This window comes from Chiloscyllium plagiosum, unplaced genomic scaffold, assembly GCF_037043375.1.
Source record: "Chiloscyllium plagiosum isolate Xiang-an unplaced genomic scaffold, Cpla_swu_hap1 HiC_scaffold_24, whole genome shotgun sequence".
NCBI lineage: Eukaryota > Metazoa > Chordata > Chondrichthyes > Orectolobiformes > Hemiscylliidae > Chiloscyllium > Chiloscyllium plagiosum.
The window spans coordinates 26,618,862-26,644,802 of record NW_028270162.1 but is presented as its reverse complement, the minus strand read 5'-3'; the positions used below and the strand labels follow the sequence as shown (position 1 = coordinate 26,644,802).

Here is a 25,941-nt window from a genome sequence, read left to right as displayed (position 1 = left end):
TTTTCCCAACAGAAATCAGAAAGAAAATATTCTTGATTAATACACAAATGGCATGTAGGGACATAACAATGCAAAACATTAAGAACAAACATATAGGGAAGGCTACATAACGATGCATATTACAGAACAAGACATCTGAAGAATTTGGACTAATACAAAAGGACAATATTACATTGCTACATTTAATACTTAAAAACATTTACTTCCAAACACTGCACAATTTAGAAGTATGGTTGGTGGGAAAACTGAATTGTATGTAAGACACAAATTGAATAAAAACTCTGAATAAGTTATAAAGGATCGGAGACATTTCCACTCTCTCATCTTATTCAACTTCAAGTACAAAGTTAAGAGGCATGCCCGTAAACCTGCCAATAAATACAGCAGGAACAATTAGCTTGTCAACAGAATTCCAGATTTTGTATTGGCTTTTGTTAAAGTGAATGCTGGCAATAAATAAACAGCTTATGTACAATAAAAGCACATTCTACATAACATATTACAAACTGGAAAGGTATATGTTCACCACCACCACTCCACGTTAACAATACATTGTATCAACACACTAAATAACATAAGAGTTTCAAATGTTAAAGAATAAAGCTTCAAAAGCACAAATGGAGATGATGTTCAACACTTACCGTATAATTGGGATTGCCTGGTTGGATTCTAAGCTCTGCTAAAACCCAGATTCCATTTGTCAATTTAAGGGATTGATACAACATATCTTGTCCTTCAACATTCCTCTTTGCAACAGTGAAAATATTATTGCTTTGAAGCTTATTAGTGACTGCATCTGTAAGTTTATAAAAAAATTTCAGAGAAAAGTATAAAATTCGGACAAATCCTACTTAAACTTGAGTATTTATATCTGCACTATCCACCATTCCTATTTGTCCTTGAAGAGCTCTGGGCCAATAGCATGTAGAATTATTTTTGAGATCTGCATTTATAATTCAGAAATGTGCAGGTAGCCAATCTCGTGAAGGAACCAAATGGGCCCACATTGCAAATTTAGTTTTCAGATTACTGAAAGTCTTAACGATGCAGTGGATAAAGGTGCACCTAGAACAAAAAAAATGGAGAGCAAGACAACTAGCATTCCTCTCAAACTGTTCCTTGTACCCAATTTCATATGTCGAGTGTGTGGTGCTGGAAAAGCACAGCAGGCAGTTTGACGAGCAGAAGAATTGACGTTTTGGGCATAAGCCCTTCACCAGGAAAAGATTCCTGAAGGACTTATGCCTGAAACACCGATTCTCTTGCTCCGCGGATGCTGCCTGACCTGCTGTGCTTTTCCAGCACCACACTCTCCCCTCTGATCTCCAGCATCTGCAGACTTCACTTTCTACTATCCAATTTCATATCAGGTTTGGCACCCGAATGCTCCCATAATCAGGACGGCTCAAGTCAAAGTACATTTCAAATATATTAAAATACAGCCCAAAGCAGTACAACATTCTTTCAGATCGTTTGTGACTCTAATGTTTCAATATGCAATATTGTGCCAAATAAATTCTGACACAATGCTTGTTTCTTCCAAAAAGCAGTAATCTCTATGTAATAGTGAGCATAAGAACAGAAGGATTGATTAAGTGAACACATGGCTGGAGAGCTCGTGTAGGAAGGAGGGTATCAAATTCTGAGCAACTGGGACTGGTTCTGGGACAGGTGTGTCTTGTACAAGCTGGATGGGTTACACCTGAACGGGATTGGGACTGTTAAGGTGTAACCCATCTAGCTTGTACATGATTGGGACTGATATCTCTGCAAGGAGATTTGCTAATGCTGTTGGGGGTGGGTTTGAATAGCTTGCCAGGCAATGGGAACCTGAGGGGTATCCCAAATTGGAAGGGAGTAAAGTCAGTAACCAGAAGCTGAGAGTGAGGACAGAAGAAACAAAGCCAAGTATCGAGTAGGCCTTCAAAATAGAATGTTATCAGAAAGTTTAAACACTCTACGTGAATGCATGCAGCATTCAAAACAATCTAAGGGCACACAAAGGTAAATGTTTATGACAGAATTGCCATTATAAAAACATAGCTACAAGGTGACCAGGAATGGGAGCCAAGGATCAAAAGGTATACAATGTGCCAGAGGGCACATAAAAGGAGTTATGCTGATAGTAGGAGATGGGATCAGTATATTAGTAAAAGATGATCTCAGATCAAAGAACAACATGTGGAATCTGTGTGGGTGAAACTCAGAAACAAAGGGATAGCAGACACTGGCTGGAGTTATTTATAGGGTACCAAAAGGTAGTGTGGAACATGGTATAAATCATCACATTACAAAAGCTTGTAACATGGGCAACATAGCAATTATGGGTGACTTCAATTTGCATTGAATCCTGATGAACAGCCAATGCTTGAAATGTCAACTCTCCAGCTTCTCGGATGCTGCCTGACCGACTGTGCTTTTCCAGCACCACACTCTTCAACTTCAATTTGCATATAGATTGTGTAAAAGAATTGAGCACTAAAGGTGTGGAGAACACATTTATGAAATGTTATGGATTTTCTGAGGCATTCGGACCAGTTCTGGAGCAAGTAGGACCTATTAGATGGGCTACATCTTAACAGGACTGCCACTGACAGCCTCACATGGAGATTTGCTGGTGCTGCTAGCTTTGGTTCAAACTAGTTTTGCTTTTCTAGAGCAGAATATTGATGAGCCCACAAAAGGACAGATTGTCTTAGATCCAGCATTATGTAATGAAAAAGGGCTAATTAAGAATCGTGTGGTAAAAGAACCCTTAGCTACGAGTAACTACATTATGATTCTATATAATGTAAAATTTTATTATAGAGATGTACAGCATGGAAACAGACCCTTTGGTCCAACCTGTCCATGCCAACCAGATATCCCAACCCAATCGCAGCCCATATCTCTCCAAACCCTTCTATTCATATACCCATCCAGATTCCTTTTAAATGTTGCAATCGTACTAGCCTCCACCACTTCCTCTGGCAGCTCATTCCATACACGTACCACCCTCTGCGTGAAAAAAACTGTCCCTTAGGTCTCTTTTATATCTTTCCCCTCTCACCCTAAGCCTATGCCCTCTAGTTCTGGACTCCCTCATCCAGGGAAGAGACTTTTGTCTATTTATTCTATCCATGCCCCTCATGATTTTATAAACCTCTATAACGTCATCCCTCAGCCTCCGACGTTGCAGGAAAAATAGCCTATTCAACCCTGGCAACATCTTTGTAAATCTTTTCTGAACCCTTTCAAGTTTCACAACATCCTTCTGATAGGAAGGAGACCAAAACTGCATGCAATATTCCAAAAGTGGCCTAACCAATGTCCTGTACAGCTGCAACATGACCTCCCCAACTCCTGTACTCAATACTCCGACCAATAGAGGACCAATACCAAACATCATCTTCACTATCCCATCAACCTGCAACTCCACTTGCAAGGAGCTATGAATCTGTACTCCATGGTATCTTTGTTCAGCAACACTGCCTAGGACCTTACCATTAAATGCATAAGTCCTTATGTATAAGAGTGAGGAACAATCTGAAGCAAGCACAAGGCACAAACTGGCTCAGTTGGACTGGGAAAATACTTAAATGAAATGACTTGAAATACTATCCATTGTCTATTTAAAGAACTATAACATAGCATAAATCAACCATACATTTCTTCAATGTGCTAAAACTCATAAAAAGGACAGTCAACTGTGGCTAACAAATCAAGTTAAGAATTGTATAACATTAAGTAAAAGGCTTGTAAAATGGCCAAAAACAGTAATAATTCAGAGGAAGTTTTTAAGAATATGAAGGAGGATTAAGAAGCTGATATGGAAACGAAACTAGAATACATATATAACCTAACAAAACACAAAAACGGATGTATAATGAGTTGAAGTATTAATAAGAACACTGTACAGGAAAAATGAATAGGTCTACAAGTTGCTAAGTCCCCAGAGCCTAAAAGACTACATTTTAAGGGTACTGAAAGTGACGACTATGGAGAGAGTCAGAGTATTGGTGATCGGCTTTCAAAATTCCAGATTCTGGAAAGATTCCTGCAAACTGGAAACTCGCAAATGTCATTCTACTATTTCAGAAAGGAGCAAGAGAGAAATAAAGAATTAAGGAGTTGGGAAAATACCAGAATCTGTCATATAAGAGGTGATACTTGGACACTTGAACCAAAATGATCTGACTGGAAATAGCCAGCATGAATTTGCAAATGGAAAATTATATACTTTTGATATGTCATTTTGATATACTTTTGGAATTTTTTGAGTATATTACTAACAAAATATATAAACTGGAGTTGATGGATGCAGAATACTTTAATTTTCAGAAGGTTTTTAATAAGGTCCTCCACAGGAAATTGGTTAGTAAAATTAAAACGCGTGAGACAGGAGGTAATGTATTAGTACAGATTAAGGCTTAGTTCACAGACAGAATATAGGGTAAGAATAAACAGATAATTCTGTTATGATCTTACTCGTGTTGGCGGACTCATGGTTACCACAAAGATCAGTACTTGGGCCCCAGCTGTTCACATTATATATCAATGATGTGGATGTGAGGAGCAAATGTAGTATTCCCAGATTTGCAGCTGACACAACCTTAAGCAGGAATGTATGTTGTGGGCAAAAAAAAATGGCAGATGAGATACAATACAGAAAAATGTGAGGTTACGTTCGTAGAAGGAACACATGTATCAAGTATTTCTTAGATGGTAAAATATTGAAAAGTGTAGATAATGCAAAGGGATCTGGTTGTCCCCATCAATAAGTCAGGAAGCTATTAGGAAGGCTAACAGAATGCTAGCCTTTATCATAAGAGATGTTGAGTACAGTGAAGTTTAGCTTCAATTGCATAGGAGCTTTTAAAAACTGTATCAAAGTACTGTGCGCAGTTTTGGTCTCCTTACCTCATGAGAGAGATTGTCCTAAAGGGAATGCAACAAAGGTCTACCAGACATGTTCCCAGAATGGTGGGACTATATTGGGACTAGTGTGCTCTGGAGTTTCACAAACTGTCGAAATACTTCAAAGGATATACAAGATTGATGCAGGTAAGGTGTTTCCCCTTGTTGAGAACAAGAGTGCACTTTTTAAAAATAGGGCGGGGGGGGGGGGGGGGGGGCAAAGGACCCAGACAGCAAGAAAACACTACTCAGAGGGTTGTAAGTCTTTGGAATTCTATATACACAAGGGCTCAGTCTTTGAGTATATTTAAATGGATTTCTGATTAGCAGTGGATATGACAATAGTGAGAGTAAAAGACATTGAAGTGTTCAGTGATGAGCATACAAAATAATAGAGCAGGCTCAACAAGCTAAATAGCCTCTTCCTGTTCTTATACTCATAATAGCTCCTAGAAATTGAAATAAACAAATGCCAAAACATTCTATCTGTGGAGAGAGATAGAGTTAAAGTTTCAAGCTGATGATTAGAAATTGTTAGAGATGCCGCAGCGGTCTTCTGGAAACAAGATGTTACTATGCTTTTGCTTTCATGAAGCACATAAATGTACTAAAATACAATTAAGCTTAAATCCTAGTTATAGATCAGAAGACGTGAATGTTAGGTTTAAGTTGCAGTCTGTAGAATACTAGGGTTCAAACATCCATATTACTAAAAAGCTAATCATATTGGGTGTAGACAGGAAATTGGCTTTAAACTGCATTTAAAACTGCATGGTTTCTCAGACAGAAGGTATGGTTCAAGTTTCCACCATAGCAGATCCACTAACAAGTGCAACCTCTGCATCTTTATTGCTATTTTTCAAACAGACAGCTACATTCAAATGCATGGGATAAGTTTAGTCCATTGCAAGGACAATGCTGCAACGAGGCTCGTAGATCTTTAAAAGTGCAATTTAATGATGCTGTGTTCAACTTATTCCATAAATAATTTAGAAAATTCATATTTTACCTGCATTAAGGTGGCAGTCTTTGATTTGGAATTGTACTTCATTCTCATTTGGAATGTCCTTCCAAGTTGCCAGAAAGATCTGTCGATCTGCACAAAAAACAAATAGGTGCTACAACTTATGGATCCAAAAATCAAAAAAATTCCAGCTGCTGTTCATTTAACAGGTACATAACAGCAGGGTCCATAGAGTCAGCTGACAACTTGAATTTAGAAATAGTTTTATACTATGTAACTTAGAAAACAAAAATCTATGCAGCTACACATGTTTAGTATTTCACCTAAATAGTTTGTGACCACAGAAATGAGCAGACAATTTGATAGTGGCATGCAGTCCCAATCTGTTTTCACCATACACCCAGACATCTAAGTACCCTGTAGGAACATGCTCCTCTTCAAAAATATTGAAACTAATCGTAGGATTGTGAAAGCTCACAGAGGTCAGTTGAGAGCTTGATTGCAAGTTTGGCATTGATGCCTTTCGTGAGTAAGCTTCTTGATGTGGTCTAGGCTTATGTGAAGAATAGGCACTTTGGTGCTGCGTAAGAATGTTTGCACCAACCATACTTGTCCTAACTAAAGGTGGCACATCAAGGAGATAAAAGAAAGTACATAAGCACAAACAAAATACTTAACATTTCATGGAAGAAGTGAAAGAATAGGTCATGTGGCCTCTCTAGTTTGCTCTGACATTCGACAAAATCATGTTGATCTACTACCACACTAAATGGCACTATCTAGCTACAATTGTATTGCATCACCAAACACAAAATGCAATGACATAAGCAGCAACTGGAGATATTGGAGATCCATCCACACTTATCTGGTTGTAATCCATCTATGTGTTAATGAGCATTGAGACAAAACCACAGTCTGTCTCCCCAAGTTTCTACATCTGTCAATTTAGTCAGTTTACTCCAATAATACATGCATTTGTTTGCTGCAAGGAAAAACAAAGTTATCATAACTGCCTGAAGACAGGCACTTTGGAAAGACTACAGGTCAAATAATTTCTAACAGCTAAGCATCATTTCTAATAACTAAGCTTTCTATCATGGTGATCTTATAATTGGATTATTATGGAATGATGAGTATAGAAAGTTTACATTGTTGTTTCAAGATTCCACATTAATTTCAACTACTTGGAAGACAATATGGTGTGCATGACAGTTTGCAGGAATGCCTTCCCAGGAAAACTATCTGCAAGAATCCTTTATTAGTGCTGACATATCACACTGTCAGCTATCTTTGCTATTGCAAATTTTAATTATGACTTTTCGGCACATAGCCAAGGTCACTAAACTCAAGAATGACAGTCTGTTCACCATTTTGATGTGTTCAACTTTGAAGAATAATGTTTTAAGTTGCTGTGGATTGGAATCCCTCCTGACGAATCAAGACTTGTAAGCAAAGAATAACTTAGTCCAATGTCAACCCAGAAAGACACTGGCACAAACTTAAATTCTGGCACCGCTCCAAAATCTAGTTGAGAAAAACCTATTCAGACTGGCTAGTGAGTTAGTAACTAGGAAGCATAAATGTAACAAAAATTGTAGGTTGGTTTTCTTTGTAAATTAGGGGACTATTTAGATAAGGAATTCAGAAACAATAAGGGAAGGAGAACTGCTAATAGCTTCATTAGAAAAAAGGAAAAAAAGAGAAAAATCTTAAAAGGTAAAGAACCAGGAAATGGAACCAGATGGAAAGCTGTTTCAGACGGTCAGAAAAGATCAATGGATTGAATGAATTTTAACTATGGTATATAATTCACTGATCAAAACTAAAAATAAAATCCACTTGCCAAAAATAGAAAAACTCCTGACGAGTAAGATATCCATGTACTTTCATTTTGCTTTGCTCAAAAGAAAATAAATGTGGAATGCAATCTGACAGGACTTCTACAATTAATGGTAGGGCCCTGGGTAGTGTTGTAGAACAGAGACACCTAGGGGTTCAGGTATATAAATCTTTGAAATTTGAGTCACAGGGAGACAGGGTGATTAAGGCGGCATTTAGCATGCTTGCCTTCATTGCTCAGACCTTTTGAGTACAACAGTTGGGACATCATGTTGAGGTTGTATAGGAAGTTGGTGAGGCCTCTTCTGGAGTACTGCATGCAGTTCTGGTTGCCCTGTTACAGGAAGGATATTAAACTGGGGAAGATTCAGAAAAGATTTACCAGGATGTTTCCAGAAATGGAGGGTTTCAGATAAAAAATAAACTGGAAAGGCTGGGACTTTTTTCACTGGAGTGTAGGAGGTTGAGGAGTGACCATAGTGAGCTTTATCAAGTCATAAAAGGACTTAGATAAGGTCAATAGCAAGGGTTGTTTCCCTAAGGTGGGGAATTCAAAACAAGGGGGCATATTTTGAAGGTGAAAGAAGAAAGATTTAAAAAGGACATGAGGGCAACTTTTTGAAAAACAGTGAGTGGTTTGCATGTGGAATGAAAGTGATGGATGCAAATACAGTTACAATGTTTAAGAGACATGTGGATAAGTTCATGAATAGGAAGAGTTTGGAGGGATATGGGCCAAGAGCTGGCAGGTGGGTCTAGTTTAGTTTGAAAACATGGTCACCATGGACTGGTTGAACCAAAGGGTCTGTTTCCATGTTCTATGATTTAAGGACTATGATTCTACAAGGAGTGTTTCTGAGTGTTTCTATAGTGGTAGAGTCTAGTTTGCAGGACTTGTGGGGAGCATGTGCAAGCTGTTATTTGAAGAACTGACTGTTCAACTGGCTATACCAACCCTGGTTTGAAAACTGTTTTGCTTCTTTTATTTTATTTTTGTCAGGCCCAAACTAAAAATGAAACTGTGATTTGATGTCTGTGGGAAATAAGCCTCTGATCTCAGATTTCCTTTGAAATGGAAACTTGTTTAAATCAGATAAAGGTGTGGGTTCTTAAAAAAAACTCAAATTGCACAGCAATAGAGACAGGCACTTTATGGAAGGCAATCTGTAGGTGGAATCAAGAGTGAGACAGGCACTTTATGGAAGGCAATCTTTGGGGACAGTGACCACAATTCGGTGACTTTTACTCTAGTGATGGAGAGGGATAAGTGTGCACTGCAGGGCAAGAGTTATAGCTGGGGGCAGGGAAATTATGATGCGGTGAGGCATGACGTGGGATGCGTGGCTTGGAAAAGTAGGCTTCAAGGCAAGGGCGAAATTGATATGTGGAGCTTGTTCAAGGAGCAACTATTCAGTGTCCTTGATAAGTATGTACCAGTCAGGTAGGGAGGAAAGGGTCGTGTGAGGGAGCCGTGGTTTAATAAGGAATTGGAATCCCTTGTTAAATGGAAGAGGGCGGCCTATATAAAGATGAGGCGTGAAGGTTCAATTGGGGCGATTGAGAGTTATAAGGTAGCCAGGAAGGACCTGAAGAGAGAGCTAAAAGCAGCAAGGAGAGGACCTGAAAGGTCCTTAGTTGGTAGGATTAGGGAAAACCCTAAGGCTTTCTATAGGTATGTCTGGAATAAAAGAATGACTAGGGTAGGAATAGGTCCAGTCAAGAATAGTAGTGGGAAGTTGCGTGTGGAGGCTGAAAAGATTGGGGAGACACTGAATGAATACTTTTTGTCAGTATTCACTCAGGAACAGGACATTGTTGCCAATGTGAATACTGAGTCACAATTAAGTAGAATGAATGGCTTTGAAGTATGTAGGGAAGAGGTGTTGGAAATTCTGGAAAGGGTGAAAATAGTTAAGTCCCCTGGGCCTGATGGCATTTATCCTAGGATTCTCTGGGAAGCAAGAGAGGAGATTGCAGAGCCATTGGCCTTGATTTTTATGTCCTCCTTGTCTACAGGAACAGTGCCAGAAGACTGGAGGCTAGCAAATGTGGTTCCCTTGTTCAAGAAGGGGAGTAGGGATAACCCTAGTAACTATAAGCCGGTGAGTCTCACTTCTGTTGTGGGCAAAGTCTTAGAGAGAATTGTAAGGGATAGGAGTTATGAACATCTGGATAGGAATAATGTGATCAAGGATAGTCAGCATGGTTTTGTGAAGGGCAGGTCGTGCCGCACAAACCTTATTGAATTCTTTGAGAAGGTGACTAAGGAGGTGGATGAGAGGAAAGCGGTAGATGTGGTGTATATGGATTTTAGTAAGGCGTTTGATAAGGTTCCCCATGGTAGGCTACTGCAAAAAATACAGAGGTATGGCATTGAGGGTGAGTTGGAGGTTTGGATTAGGAATTGGCTGGCTGGAAGAAGACAGAGGGTAGAAGTTGATGGTAAAGGTTCATCTTGGAGTGCTGTTACTAGCGGTGTTCCGCAAAGATCTGTTTTGGGACCATTGCTGTTTGTCATTTTTATAAATGACCTGGAGGAGGGGCTAGAAGGTTGGGTGAGCAAGTTTGCGGATGATACGAAAGTTGGAGGAGTTGTTGACAGTGAGGAAGGATGTGGCAGGTTACAGCGGGACATAGATAAGCTGCAGAAATGGGCAGAAAGGTGGCAAATGGAGTTCAATGTAGCTAAGTGTGAGGTGATTCACTTTGGTAAGAGTAACAAAAAGATGGGGTACTGGGCTAATGGTCGGATACTTGGTAGTGTGGATGAGCAGAGGGATCTTGGTGTCCATGTACACAGATCTCTGAAAGTTGCAACCCAGGTAAATAGTGCGGTGAAGAAGGCATATGGCGTACTGGCTTTTATTGGTACAGGAATTGAGTTCCGGAGTCCTGAGATTATGTTGCAGTTGTATAAGACTCTGGTGCGGCCGCATCTGGAGTATTGTGTGCAGGTTTGGTCGCCATACTATAGGAAGGATGTGGAGGCACTGGAACGGGTGCAGAGAAGGTTTACCAGGATGTTGCCTGGTATGGTAGGAAGATCGTATGAGGAAAGGCTGAGGCACTTGGGGTTGTTTTCATTGGAGAAAAGGTGGTTTAGGGGTGACTTGATAGAGGTATACAAGATGATTAGGGGTTTAGATAGGGTTGACCGTGAGAACCTTTTTCCACGTATGGAGTCAGCTATTACGAGGGGGCATAGCTTTAAATTAAACGGGTGGTAGGTATAGGACAGATGTTAGGGGTAGGTTCTTTACTCAGCGAGTCGTGAGTTCATGGAATGCCCTGCCAGTAGCAGTGGTGGACTCTCCCTCTTTATGGGCATTTAAGCTGGCATTGGATAGGCATATGGAGGATAATGGGCTAGTGTAGGTTAGGTGGCTTGGATCGGCGCAACATCGAGGGCCAAAGGGCCTGCGCTGTATTCTTCTATGTAAGTGGAATCAAGAGTGAGGATTAAAAAAAAATTACTGTCACTCCTACAGGTGCATGAAAAGGTCTGAATAACTAAAAATGGACATTTTGTTGAAAAGCAACAGCATGGGATTCTAGTTGGCTGCAAGTGGCTATCAGAAGAACTTTGATGACTAACCTCTGTATGAAGTAAAGAACATTTACCTGAGGAAGGTAAGATTTTTGAAGGACTTTGCCGTTCATCACATTGTCATATATGCTGAGGAGACTGCTATCCAAATGTGAGACACAGACCTGTGTAATTTACATATTGACCATGATTCATCTGACAATTTTCTTATGAGTTTTGCTTTGATTGTTAAAGGAAAAATTATAAAAGTGAAATACTGTCCATTTGCTTTTTCTTTTAAAATCAGGGCCGTTTTGTAAATTTGATCCTCTCAGTTTGCTGGTCTCTACAGGGGTCACAACAATAGAATGGGGATATAATTTTCAATACAAGACATCAATTTGTGACAGAAAAGTTACGGTATAGTGAAAAAAAGTAGAGACACAAACAACAATTCAGAACCAGTCACAGTTCCAATCAGTGCTCACATATCAAATTCTGCATATTGCATTTAACTGTAATATAAGTCTTAAAGCATTTAGATCTTGACTCATTCTGGAAAATTGAAACTTTAAGCAAATCTATTTTCCTATCAAATCCAATCTAAATGCTATAGTCATTTCTCATCAAAGAAGGAAAAATAATCATCATACAGTCAGGTCTGCTATAACATGGTAGTTCCATTCTTGTACAATCCTGTATTATTTAAAAATCGTGTAATAGCAGCACCATTTAAATTAATGGGGGCAGAATCGCTTTATAACCAATACACGCTTTAAAACTTTGCGCTTTAGAAACAGTTTCCCAATCTTTCAATAGTGTTATAGCCAATTTTGTTAATGAAACATGCGTTATAGCAAAACCACCTGTACTCTACAAGCTGGAGTACTTTGCATTGCCAAATTCTTATTTTTTTAAAAACTATTTCATTCAAGGGTATAAGAAAAATGGTATCATTCTAGTTACAGTACTTCCTATTCACTGCTGATCTTGCTTACTGCTGATGCATCACACATCTTGATCTTTGACTCTCCTGGTTGCTGTAAACCTTTTCGTTCACAGCCTTGGCCACTTCCTTACCAACTCTCTTTTTACTAATCCTCCAAATTGGGCGCACTGATGTTTGACATACTTTCTTTGCTATCTTTCTACTCCATAACCATCCCACTTTGCTTCTTTCTGAACCTGCATCCCCATTCAAAATTCAGATTGCGTTTTGGAATTGTGAAAGTACAGGTCCTGATTCTGCGGAAGTGCCGTGCTCAGGGTTTTATATTTAAAGTTTCATGTAAATATCCTTACCTGCTTTTCCTGAACTCTTGCTGTGAACGAGGACTTTGAAACTAAGCAATGAGAAGTGTGGAGGAAGCAGGATTAGGGAGCTGGAGGGGCCTCAGGTTATCAGCAAGCGAGCAGGTTAGGATGTGGGAAGGGCCACAAGTTGAGAGAGTCAGCAGCTGCAGGGTGGATTAGGAAACAGGAGAGGCCATTTCAAAACCGCTGCTGACCAGGTCATGTAATGCTGACTCAGACTGGCAGGAGAAAATTTTTAAATGAATCTTGCTGATTTGAAGAATACAGGTCCCATTAACTAACCAATGTTCAGGCAAAACCACATAAAACAGGGATTTACTGTGCATATGATTAAAGTAAATGAGTTATGAAAAATTACCTTAATCTCTTTTTAATGCTTGCCACTGGTATACAGGGCCCTCTTTAATCTATTCTGAATATTAAGAATACTGAAAACACTCACCCATTTTTCCATCTTCTACAAACAACATATTAATTGGGTACAGGCAGCTGAAGTAGAAGACATCAATATTGTTCTTTACCGCAACCTGTTCACAGAAGTAAAATTACAATTACGGTGTTTAAGTTTTTTAAATAGCAGTGACTTTGTCATAATTTGTTCTATCCTCATTATGTTACACCAAAAAGAAGCAAAACAAGGTTAGGCAATTACTTTAAAAGAAAAAGCATTTATGGTGCCTTTTAGAATGATTAATACCCAAACAGCATTGTAATTATTGAGTATACATCTATCCTAGCTGCTCAAATATTTTACTGTGTACCCTAAGCTCAGGCACCATGTTTTCCCTTAAAATTTATAAACCAAAAGTTGTAGGTTGCACATTTTAGTAACTTGGCTAAGTGGCAATAATGTTATAGAAAGAATTGTCAATATAGTTTTACATTGCCATGGAAACTGCTTATAAATTGGAAAATGGCTTTACTTGGAAAAGTATGAAGTATTAATTCTAATCATGATTTGGAGATGCCGGTGTTGGACTGGGGTGTACAAAGTTAAAAATCAGGTGCCACAACCACCTGATGAAGGAGCACCACTCCGAAAGCTAGTGTGCTTCCAATTAAACCGGTTGGACTATAACCTGGTGCTGTGTGATTTTTAACTTTGTATTACTTCTAGCACAGTTTGAATGGAACTGGAAAGAAGGATGCCTAAAAAAGATAATCTCATCCTCCAATGAAAATATTTTGTTTTGGGAGTAGATTCCTTAGTTTGGATGATGTTCCATCACAGGAAACTGTGATATTATGTACTAATGCATTTGTATAAATAGCAATAGTTGAGATCATTTCATCATGCTTCTGCCCAAAGACAGCATTACCAAGAGTATGAAGAATGGTGCATAAGGTTACTTTGGGTTAGACTTTGCCATCAAAAGAACAATAATGCTTATGATGCTTGTCATTACTTGTGTACAAATGGCACAGCAAATTCAGGACAGGGGCAAAACATCCAAAGGATACTACTACTCAAGTCTCCCATTAACTTTGCAGAAGTTTTATGCTGTTTTTTCATAAAAATTCCAATCTGATTTGTACAGACACACAGTAGCTTTCTCTGTTTGTTCAGATTCTGAATGTCTTGTTTCCCTCATTTCGCTGTTGTACGCGCATGTGCAAGATGAAGGTTTATTGCAGATGCTGGCAGGTACTTTGCAACAACAAAATCTGAACCAAAACCACTATTTGGGTTTAAACTGGTATGTCTTTTCTTCTTCCATTCAGATCTAATTTGGCATGGGAGGACAAGGGTACAGATTCACCAGACAGCTGCCTGAACCCTTCAGCAAATATCATAGCACTTTATTTCATTTATGAACTACTATGTTGCAATATGAAAAGTAATTGTACAGCTATTGGGAAACAACACTATGCATGGCTCATCACAATGAAATTTTAAAAATTTCAGTTCAAATTTCAAGGATTCAGGGTAGCATGCTTAGAAGCAGGTCCTTAAGATCAGAAGCACTTAAGTTAGCATTGTGAGCTTCTTCTACCTGTGCTCCTCATACAGACAAGTGAAATTTAATCACAATGACATTCAACACTGAAGCAAGTTGACAATTATGCGGCATAAAATTGAGCTAAGTACATAACTACACAGTCCAGGCAAATATACTAAGATGCAAAAATATGTACTGTTTTTCTATTATAACAATCAACAATGTAATAGACTAAAATTTATAGCTGTAAGCACAAATTATGGCTGGTAACTACATACTACATGGTTAGCACCTACACAACAAGATGTCAATTCAATCTGCTTAGAAATCACTTGATTCCTTCAAGTGCTGCTTTCAAAATGCTTTGGAAAATTAACACTGCCAACTTGTAAAAGTATGCTTTTATCTAGCAATAAACCCTGAAGTGCAGTTTTCAGAATAATAAATAATTTATTTCAATGCTAGAATTTAAGTATTCCCCTTTCCACTCCAAATTAACTTAGTGCACATTTAATGAGAAAAGTGTGAAGTAAAACTAATCGGATTTCAGTTATTCAACTTCAGAGTCATTGAAGACAAATTCTACAAATAGCCAAATTGGTCTTCAACACGTATCCTTAACTTTTGCGGGCAAGACTTCATTACTGAGTTGCTTGCAATAATTCATTATTCCACCGTTCACACAATTAATTTGACCACATTACACACCAAGGCTACATCCTTCTCATCTTATTGAAATAATGCAGGTTTCATGAAAAGGAGAGGAAGGAACAGTAATATCTTCAGTTAGCAATAATTTCAAAGATTTAGCTGTAGCTTAATTCCGACCTGTAGATTGGTGAGTGGATCCATCTTCATAACTGGACCAACAGTGTTCAGAGGGAGAGAGACTTCAATTGTCTGGTTAGGAGCAAGTGGAGCATTGACCTGTAGGGGAGCAGCTGGTGCCATACCAAAGCTACAAAATAAAGTGCATGGAAAGCAAAAGGTAAGCTTTTTTTCCCCCAAACATTCCTTGTGGGTCTGATGTAGGCATAAAAATATTGGCACTATACAACACAGCCTTGCATCTGTGCATCTTTCACACAATTAAAAAACTCCGAACCATACAGTACAGAAGGTGGCCTTTCCACTCATTATGCTTGTGCAAGCTACTAGCTACAGTTACAAGTCACCTCCTCTGCTCCTTCCACACACGAGCAATTATTTCCTCTTCAAGTATTTATCCAATTTCCTTTTGAAAAATGATGATTGAATCCACCCCCACAACACTGCAGGTAATGAATTCCAGATCACAACTATTTGCTGCATAAAAATTATCTTCATGCTACTACTAATTCTAAAAGAGCAGGTGGAAAATACACATTTTGTGGGGGAACATAATTGCAAAGTAAAAGATACAAAAAAATCTCAAGAGTATAATCAGTGAAAGAAAAAGCAAACCAAAAACAGGCAAACAAAAAGTGAGAAAAAAATAAAACCAGCTAAGAAGCATGATTCCAAATATAATGTACTCACAAAACAACCTTATTAGTTTATATTGATTTCATCAGAAAATTTAACATGTACCAAATGACACTAGCAGTCTCTTCAGACAACTTCTCAGATTTGAAATATCATATTTGTCAGTATAGAAGGAATCATCATCAAAGACTGCTGGAAGTCCTGAAACCTGTAAACACCTCTAAATTAAAACTAATCAATCTATCAACCATTTTAATGTGATGAACAGTAATGGTAGTAAAAGTTAATCAATGTTTTAAAATTTTATCTAACTACTTCTGGATGACGATAGCGATTGATTCACTTTCTTCTTCATTGAGTTCTACTTCAATTTTTACTGTTTGGAAAAGGTAAAAATGCCGAAGTTAGTTTAAGAGATTGGTCTTCAGATAGCGATTAAGCATGGAATAGAGTCTTATGAATTTGACATTGATTACATACACTTGCTGAAACCAGAAAACACCTGTGGACAGCAAGAAATCCATTACTGTCTTAAATTAATCCTGTTGTTTGACATCCCACCAGAAACCCAAAAGTTTAATTCCCAGTCTATGAAAACTTGGCTATTGCGCAAGATGGGTTGTTATTGGACGTTCAAAACAGTTCTGAAGAGGAGTCACGATTGACCTGAAACATTAACTTTATTCTCTGCATTGATCTTGCTTGCCTTACTCAGTATTTTCTGTTCCTATTCATATTTTCCAGCATTTCCATAATTTGCTTTTGCTAAGCTTACAGATCTGCAGTGAATACAAGCCTAGCCTGTTCAAACGTACCTTGATAGAACCCACTCATTCCTTGAAGCATTTACTTTCTTGAATAAGGAGACCATTACCATACACAAAGTGCTGGATAAATGTTCTGTATAAATGAAGCATAATGTCCCTATTTTGCATTCAATTCTCCTCCCAATAAATACCATCACCTTGGCTTTCATAATTACTTGCAATACTTGTATATAAGCCTTTTGCAATTCAAGGTCCCTCTACAATCTCTCACCATTGGGATAGTATATTTCTCTTTTATTCTTCCTGCCAAAATGGACAATTTCACATACAAGGTACCTATTTGTAACATTTTTCCTATGACAAATGTTAAGCTGACTGACCTGCCTGCTCTGTCTGTCCCTTTTGGTATGTTACAGTCACTACCTTCCAACTTAATGGAACCTTAACTGAATATAGAGAATTTTCTAAAATTAAAAGCAATGCATCAACTATCTCACTAACTACTTCTTTTATACCCTTTTAAGACCATCAGGATCAAGGGATTTGCAAGCCTGCAGCTCTAACAATTTAGCAGTACTATTTCTCTGGTATTGAATACGGACATTAGAATTTTGTATCAGCTCAAGTTTATGGAAGTTGGTAAAAGATAGTAAGCCAGCTAATATAGCACTACATTAAGACTTCTGTATGGCAAGGGAGGTACAGTCTTTGTGAGGGAAATATTTAAAATGCTGGAACGGCAGAATGGAAAAATTCGACTTGGAGGTTGCAAATTCTGACTTTGCCTGTTAGTGCTTGCTGCAAGTGTCAATAATATAACTAAAAAAACAGATGCAGTAGTTCAAAGGAGCAGGTTAAATAGACAAAATTGGCAGTAGCAATGTAGAATATCAAGACTAGTGATTTAAATTGCACTTATTTCAATACAAGAGGCCTGACAGGTAAGACAGATGAACTCAGGGCATGGATGGGAACTTGCAACTGGGATATTTCGCTATTACAGAAACATAGCTGAGGGAGAGACAGGACTCTGGATCAGTGGTGCTGGAAGAGCACAGCAAGCCTGTCCTCGGATGCTGCCTGAATTGCTGTGCTCTTCCAGCACCACTGATCCAGAATCTGGTTTCCAGCATCTGCAGTCATTGTTTTTACACCGGAGAGACAGGACTGACAGCTTAATGTTCTGGTGTATAGAAATTATAGGGAGGATAGAAAGGGTTGGGAAAAAAAAAAAAAAGAGGGAGAGCGGCGTTTTTGATTGAGGACATTATGGCTGTACTTAGAGATGAGGAATCATGCAATGAAATTACTGAATTAAACTGAGAATTAAGAAGAGGACAATCGCCTTGATGGGATTGTACCAAACGGCCCCCAATAGTCATCAGGAAACTGAGGAACAAATATGTACGGAGATCTCAAATATTTGCAAGAATCATAGGGTTTTAATAGTGGGGGATTTTAACCTTACAAATATAGACCAGAACTGCCATAATGTAAAGGGCTTTGACGAGGAGGAATTTGTTAAGTGTGTTCAAGAAAATCATCTTATTCAATGTGTGGACGTACCTGTAGAAGAAACAAAACTCAACTTTCTCTTGGGAAATAAGACAGGGCAAGTGACTAAGGTGTAAGTGGGGGAGTATTTTGGGACCAATGTTCATAAGTTTATAAATTTTAAAATAGTTATGAAAAAGAAAAGACCTGGTCTTTAAGGTGAAGTTCTAAATTGGAACAAGGTCAATTTTGATGGTATTAGACTGGAACTTTCAAAAGTTGATTGGAGGAGGCTGTTCGCAGATCAAGGACAAATGTCATGAGGGATGCTTTCAAAAAGGAGATAAATGAGAGTCAAGTGACAGTATGCTCCTGTAGTGAGAGGAGCAAGACTGGTAGGTGTAGGGAAAACTGGATGTCAAGAGATATTGGGGGTCTGGTCAAGAAAAAGGAGGTATATGTCATGCACAAACAGTTGGGATCAAGCAAACCCCTGGAGTATAGGGGAATTTGCAATACACTTAAAAGTAAAATCAGGAGGGCAAAAAGGGGACATGACACAGATTTTGCAAGGTTAAGGAGAATGATCAGATTCTAAAGTATACTAAGGGCAAAAGAGTAAATAGGGAGTGAATAGAGTCTCTTATAGATCAACGTGGCCATCTACATGTGGAACTACAGGAGATGAGCGAGATACTGAACAAATATTTTGCAAAGACATTGAAGAGAAATTGGGGAAATAAATAGTGATGTCTTGAAAAGTGTCCATATTACTGAAGAGGTGCTGCTGGAAGTCTTGAAAAGACAAAGGTAGATATTTCGCTGGGACCTGATCAGGTGTATCTCAGAACATTTTTGGGAAGCGAGGGAAGAAATTACAGGGCAGAGATATCTGTATCAACAACGGGCACAGGTGAGGTGCTGAAAGACTGGAGGGTGGCTAATGCTGTGTCATTATTTAAGAAATGCTACAAAGAAAAGCCAGATAACAATATACTGGTATGTCTGATGTCAGTGGCAAGTGAGTTGTGAGAGGGGATTCTGAGAGATAGAATTTACAATGCATTTGGAAAGGCAAGGACTGATTAGGGATAGTCAGCATGGTTGTGTGAGCGGAAAATCATATTGCACAAATTGAGTTTTTTTTTTAAAAAGAGGTTATCAAGAAGATAAATGAAAGCCGACATGGACTTTAGCAAGAACTTCGATAAGATCCCGCATGATAGACCGGTTAATAAGGTTAGATCACAAGGGATCCAGGGAGAGATAGCCAACTGGATACAAAATTCGTTGAAGGTAGAAGACAAAGGGTGGCGATAGAGGGTGGTTAATCAGACAGCAGGCCTGTGTCCAGCAGCATGCCGTACGGATCAGTGCTGTTAGGCATTTATGTCAACAATTTGGATGAGAATATATGAAGCTTGTGGAAACACCTAAATTAATGGTATAATTGCTCTGTGAAGGAGGTTATCTAAGAGTACAATAAGATCTTGATCTGATGGATCAATGGGCTGAGAAGTGGCAGATGGAGTTTAATTTAGGTAAACGTGAGGTGTGGCATTTTGCTAAGACAAACTAGGACAGGATTTACACAATTAATGGTAGCCCTGAGGAATGTTGTTGAACTGAGGTGCAGCTTCATGGTTTCTTGAAAATGGCATTGCAGTTAGACATGATTGAGGCAGCAGCATTTAGTAAGTTTGCCTTCATTGGTTACAGCATCGAATATACAAATTGGGACATCATGTTGTGGCTGTACAAGACATTGGTGAGGCCACTTTTAGAATTCTGCGTGCAATGCTGGTCACCCTGCTTTTGGAAGAATGTTGTTATACTAGAAAGAATACAGGAACAGGTTTACAAGGATGCTGCTAAGACTGGACAGTTCGAGTTATAAGAAGAGGCTGAACAGCTTGGAACCTTTTTACACCTGGAGCATCACATCGAATAGAGGTTTATAAAATCATGAGGGACATAGATATGGTGAATAGCCAAGGTCTTTTCTTCCAAATTATGGAGTCCAAAATTAGAGGACAAAGGTTTAAGGTGAGAGGGGAAAGATTTAAAAAGGGCCCGTGGGGCAACTTTTTCAGGAATGAGTTGCCTGAGGAAGTGGTAGATGCAGGTACAGTTACGACAGTTAAAAGGCCTCTGGACAGGTACAACATAGGTGGAGACAAGGAAGGCAGAATATTTCTTAAATGATGAAAGGTTGGAGAAGTGCACATGTCCGTGAATCACTAAAAGTTAGCATATAGGTGCAACAAGAAATTAGGAAGATAGACTATGCTAGCCTTCACTGGAAAGGGATGAGAGTAAAAGAGTAAAAATGTTTTGCTGCTGTTAAACAAAGTCTTGGTCTGACTTCACCTGAAGTACTGCGTACAGCTTTAGCCTCCTTACTCAAATGAGGGATGTATTTGAGAGGAATGCAACAGAAGTTCATCAGATTAATTTTAGGGATAGCAGAATTGACTTATGATGAGAAATTGAAGAGACCAGGCCTGCAATCCTTAGAGTTTCAAAGAATGAAGGGTGACCTCATTGAAACTTACAAAATTCTTACAGAGCACAACAGGGAGATTAAGGTGTTTGCCTTGGCTAGTGAATATAAAACCAGGAGACATCATCAGAATAAGGGTCAGGCCATTTAAAACTGAAGGAATAAAAGATTTTTTCATTCAGAGTGGCAAACCTTTGAAATTCAATATCCTGGAAGGCTGCAAAAGTTCAATATGTGTTCAAAACAGAAGTCAACAAATCGCTGGAGACCAATGACATTGAGGATATTGTGGGAATGTGACATTGACTGAGATGATCAGCTATGATTTAACTGAATGACAGGTTTGGTTCGACAGGCTGAAAGACCTGATTCTGCTCTTACATTCTTTTGTGGCTGCTACAGGAGTAACATTTCATACAAGCATGACAATAGTGCAAAATAATCTGTGGTTAAGTAAAAAATGCACTAAATGAATTCAATTCTCACCTATTTCTGTTAAACTGGATTGCAAAGTCAGTCATTACTTGCATGGCTTTGTTCATCAAAGAGAGATCCATGTAGATATGACCCATACGGCGTGAAAATGTACCAGAAATCTCAAGACCTTTGGCTTTTGCTGCTGGCAACCAAACCTGGTGAAATAAAAATGTAACAGATTAGAACAGTTTTGTGTAGAAATTTTTAATAAGAAAAACAGGAGTTATAATTTCAAATAACCTTATAACGCATTGCACTTGCGTTTTCCAAGCAAATTATCAAGTTATCCTGGAATGCACAAAGTTTATCAAAATGCAAAGATGCCAGTTATACATTTTGGTCTGCTAAAGACAAATTAGCGTCCTATCACAACAAACTAAACACTATATGCATCTGGGATTTTAGAAACAGCAAAATCTATGACAACTAATGTAGGGCTAATTTCAGCCATTATATTTACATGATTTCATACTAAATAGAATTCAACTAGGAAGTCAATCAAATGTTCAAATTAGTGTAATTATTTAAATGATAATAGTTATTTAAGAGTTTATATTTTAACTATCTCAATATTCAATAGCAACTACATAAAACATCAAACGGTGATGGAAAATGCTTCTTACATTCTATTGTCAACATACCAACTGGAATGGGACACAATTTCAAAGATAACCTGTCTCATTAATCTTGCAGCCCATGAAATAAATTGGAAATGACAAACTTTCAGAAGGGGGTGGGGGGGGGGAGAGAAGATAATAGAACGCAATAGTGTACCTCACAAAATTACTGTTAGTCATGTTGATCAAGAAAGATACATAGAACATTGTTAATCACATAGCTCATAATAATTCATCCTGGAAGACTGCAGAAGTTTATTTATTTAAATGTACTATCAACATAATACATAACATAACGCAAAACAAACATATTTAACCGAACATAGAAAAGGCACTTAAATGTTCGCTAGTATCCCCTGCCGAAAAGGAGGTACAAATGAATGAAGAACAAAACAGGATCTCTTGTGATATGCAATAGTCTTATAGCCTATTAAACAAAGCCACTAAGGAAAGTAGCTAGAGGAGGGAAATGAGCCACATACTATACAAAATATCATTCATTACCTCATTGCATGGAGATTAGAATTAACTCAAGAACTGCAAGTGAATCTGTACAAAGCATATTGATACTAAAACCTATCAACAGCACTCAAGCATTTTGCATTAGCTTGCTCTGAATGCAGGTGTGCACTTGTAAAATAGTTGATTTGTTAGTTTAGACCTTGATTGCTATGCACCATTAAGGCAAGATTAATAAACTACAGTTAAAATGTGTGTGAAATTACAACTGCTACGTTCTCCAAACTCAATTGCTTCACATCAGGTTTTAAACTTTTAATTAGCATTGTGTAGCATTTTAGTGTGTACTTTCAAGGCCATTAAAATTCTGTTAATTCTGTGTTGAGTTTCTTTTAAAAAAAAAGAACCAAATCAATAGAGTAAAATCATAATAAACTATCCCTGAGCATATATATAAAGGAGTAACCACTTAACTACCAGTAGTTCAAATCAAAGTTATTTGGGGAGAAGGAGCAAGAGCTTTTTGCTTAGAAGTAATGTGCTACTACTTAGTGTTAAAGCACTAATAGAGCCACAGAATGAGAAAAAAAACACAGGTTCAGAGTTAACTAAGTAAGGCTGTCTCATCACCTTTCAAGTAGAAGAAAAAAAATCAGAAAACAGCTGCACCTGGACAGAGTTTTATCTTATAATCAGCTACGGGCAGCACAGGAATGAATGTGGGAGCAGGGCATCAGCTCCTTTGAGCAACAAGGCGCTTAGGCCAAATAGTCAGGAGATGGGATAATCTAACCTTCAAGTAAAAAAACCATCAAAAGCAAATAAATAATTCTTACAGTTTTTGGTTCCACGTAAGAACCAGATGGCATGTTCATTCCACCAGCAAGATCAAATAGGTCACTTAAACCACCTCCTAGGGGTGCAGTCAAGGATGTTGGCATGACTGCTGGAGTTCCATAGCCTGCACCAATCTGTACAAATAGCAAAAGATGCATTCGTCAAATGTTATATTGTGTACATTATAAAACTAGCTGCATACTTGCTTTTAATTGTGTGCACTGCAGGAAAAATCAAAGTGCTAAACTATGATTAGTTAATCAATGGTGATTTATACAATTAATTTAGATTTGTAATATATGATAACATATAAAAAAAGAAATCAAAAGTCAAGTTATTAAAAACAGAAATGAAGAAAACTACTTTTGAATGTAGTGGGTTAACAACAGCTTTTGAATCAATTCGATCATAGTGAAGGTGAATTTTCCTTCATTAAAACTAAAACCAATTCTGTTGCAGGTTGGATTTATGCCTTTCATAAACAATCAAATTGGATGGTCAGCTAGACAAAGGCAATTTCATTTTACCTGGAACTGTTTTTAAAATGGAATTTTTAAAAAAAAAAAATCACAAATCAAAAATAAATTATAGTAGATCTCATCACGGCACAGCCTCAGTAAGAATTAAATATTTTGTATCATAAGGACAGGAACATTAATACAATTCATTTTGCATAATGTTGCTACAATCTCTGCTAAAATGTAGACTTTTGTTTTCTTAAGAATATGCGATTGCTCTGCATTCTTGATTCAACACTTTCAGTTCTCACTTGGACTTTTACCTTTATTTTAGAAAACATTTAAATCCACAAAGATTTAATTGTTAAGAATTAGGAAATTAAGACTGATAGAAATAAGAATTCAACTGATTTATACAAATTGTAATGATGAAAAGCACGTCAGCTGTAGGTTAGAAGGAAACAGCATTAAATCACTGGATCTCTTCTCATTAAAGAAGTGGATGTGTGGTGTAATATTTGGACATATTTATGAAGCAGATATGTAACTTACTGCAGGGCTCCCGCTTAGATCTCCACCAAGCTAAAAGAAAACAAAATAGTTTGGTTGCACAATGCAGATGAAAAGTACATTCTGAATAAAAGTGATAAAAAAAAGTGTAGATTTTATTCTACAACATCTAAAATGTTGATTCTCTCCACTAATAAACCCAAATTATTTGAACTAGTGAGATTGGATAATATATATTCTGTAAAACTATAATTATCCTGCAACTTTAACTTGGAAACAAAAGTCACCAGCCAAAAGGACAGAGGATCATACCCCTTCGGTCTCATCGCCCATCTCCAGACACGAATATGCAAAGACAGAGGCAACGCAAGGACATTCACATGCAAGCAGAAGTAGAGTGAAAAAAAAAGGAACAGCATAAATTTAAAGAAGAAACACAGCATAATTAGTATACGTACATCAGCTTCAGCTATTAAAAGAATACCAACTAAAAATAAAACATCAAATCAGTATTGCCTCTACAATGTCAAATGTATAACATTTCAGTGCATCTGTTGAATTTCTAAAGCTACGTTAAAGCAATTTGACATTATAGAATTGTTAAAATTCAGATGTCAACATATAGCCAATAGTTATCCATTAGTTAATGCAAAATCTGAAGAGGTAAAACATCACTCTAAAGCATTAAATGAAAGTTTATTAATATTAATTAGTTATTTTTATACTGAAAACTAATAAAATTGCTGCAAGGTAAAATTAAGAAAAAAATTAATCTGCTCTTTAGATCCTGAACAATATTACATTCCTGCAATTAGAAGAGGGGCTAAAACATGATTGAACACCACAACCAAATTAAATATGCCATCATAACATTTTAACTTAACTTTGACAGGTACATTGACAATTTCTAAAAAAAAACTTGAAAACCACAGTGTTAGACTCCTATTGTTATTTGCCTACCAAACTGTCCAATCCACCACCAAGGAGGTCCATGGCTCCCATCTGAACTGTTGAAGAGGGAATAGGGGGAACATTTACTGGAGGTCCAAGGTCCAGATTCAGTAGATCACCCAAAAGATCTCCCTGGGATGGTATAACGGCTGGTTGTTGCTCAGTGGGCTGTGCAGCAGCTGATGGGGTTACATCTGGACTCTCTGTACTTTCATTCCTGAGACACGGCAGGAAATTAGACATAATTTAAGCATTGATAATAAGGATAGACAAGTTATGCTGCAGCTTTATAGAACTTTAGTTTAGCCACGCTTGGAACACAGTGTACACTTCTGTCACCACACTATCACAAGAATGTGGAAGCTTTGGAGAGGGTACAGAAAAAAATGTTTGGTATGGGAGAATTTTAGCTATGAAGAAAGGTTGGATAGACTGGGTTTGTTTTCACTGGAACGCAGGCATTTAAGGGATGACCTGATAGAAGTTTAAAAGATTGTGAATGGCAATGAATAGAGTGGAAACTATGAGGCTTTTTCCCCCCAGAGTGGAGGGATCAATTACTAGGAGAGACAGGTTCAAGGTGCAAGGGGTTGGAGAGGTGGACTTTAAAGGAGATGTGAGGGGCAAGCTTTTCACACAAAGGGTGATGATTGCCTGGAATGTGTTACCTGAGGTGGTGATGAAAGCAGACACAACAGCAGCGCTCAAGAAACACCTGGATGAATACCTGAACAGGATGGGAATAGAGGGATACAGATACTGCAAGTGAAGAAGTTTTAGCATGGAAGGGCAAAATGTGTCAACGCAGGCTTGGAGGGCTGAAGGGCGTGTTCCTGTGCTGTATTCATCTTTGTTCTTAAGAGCTTTGCTTAAACACAGTACTGACGTTACTGAAAAACTAGTAACTTATATTTCTATAGCTCTT

At 38.0% G+C, this 25,941-nt stretch overlaps 1 protein-coding gene across 3 annotated transcripts in view; it reads right to left on the bottom strand.

Annotated features, from left to right (window-relative positions):
* Positions 1-25,941, bottom strand: part of ap1b1 (adaptor related protein complex 1 subunit beta 1) — an 80,912-nt gene that overhangs the window by 7,219 nt on the left and 47,752 nt on the right. The window contains exons 14-22 of one of the 3 annotated variants that reach the window (XM_043715636.2): positions 25,026-25,233; positions 24,378-24,398; positions 24,108-24,137; positions 23,097-23,231; positions 21,194-21,339; positions 15,308-15,437; positions 12,982-13,066; positions 5,906-5,992; positions 642-796 (exon numbers count right to left, since the gene is read on the bottom strand). In XM_043715636.2, coding sequence (XP_043571571.1) covers positions 642-796; positions 5,906-5,992; positions 12,982-13,066; positions 15,308-15,437; positions 21,194-21,339; positions 23,097-23,231; positions 24,108-24,137; positions 24,378-24,398; positions 25,026-25,233 — 997 coding nt within the window. The remainder of the gene's footprint in view (positions 1-641; positions 797-5,905; positions 5,993-12,981; positions 13,067-15,307; positions 15,438-21,193; positions 21,340-23,096; positions 23,232-24,107; positions 24,138-24,377; positions 24,399-25,025; positions 25,234-25,941) is intronic. The other 2 variants (XM_043715638.2, XM_087999994.1) reach the window with 2 other exon arrangements.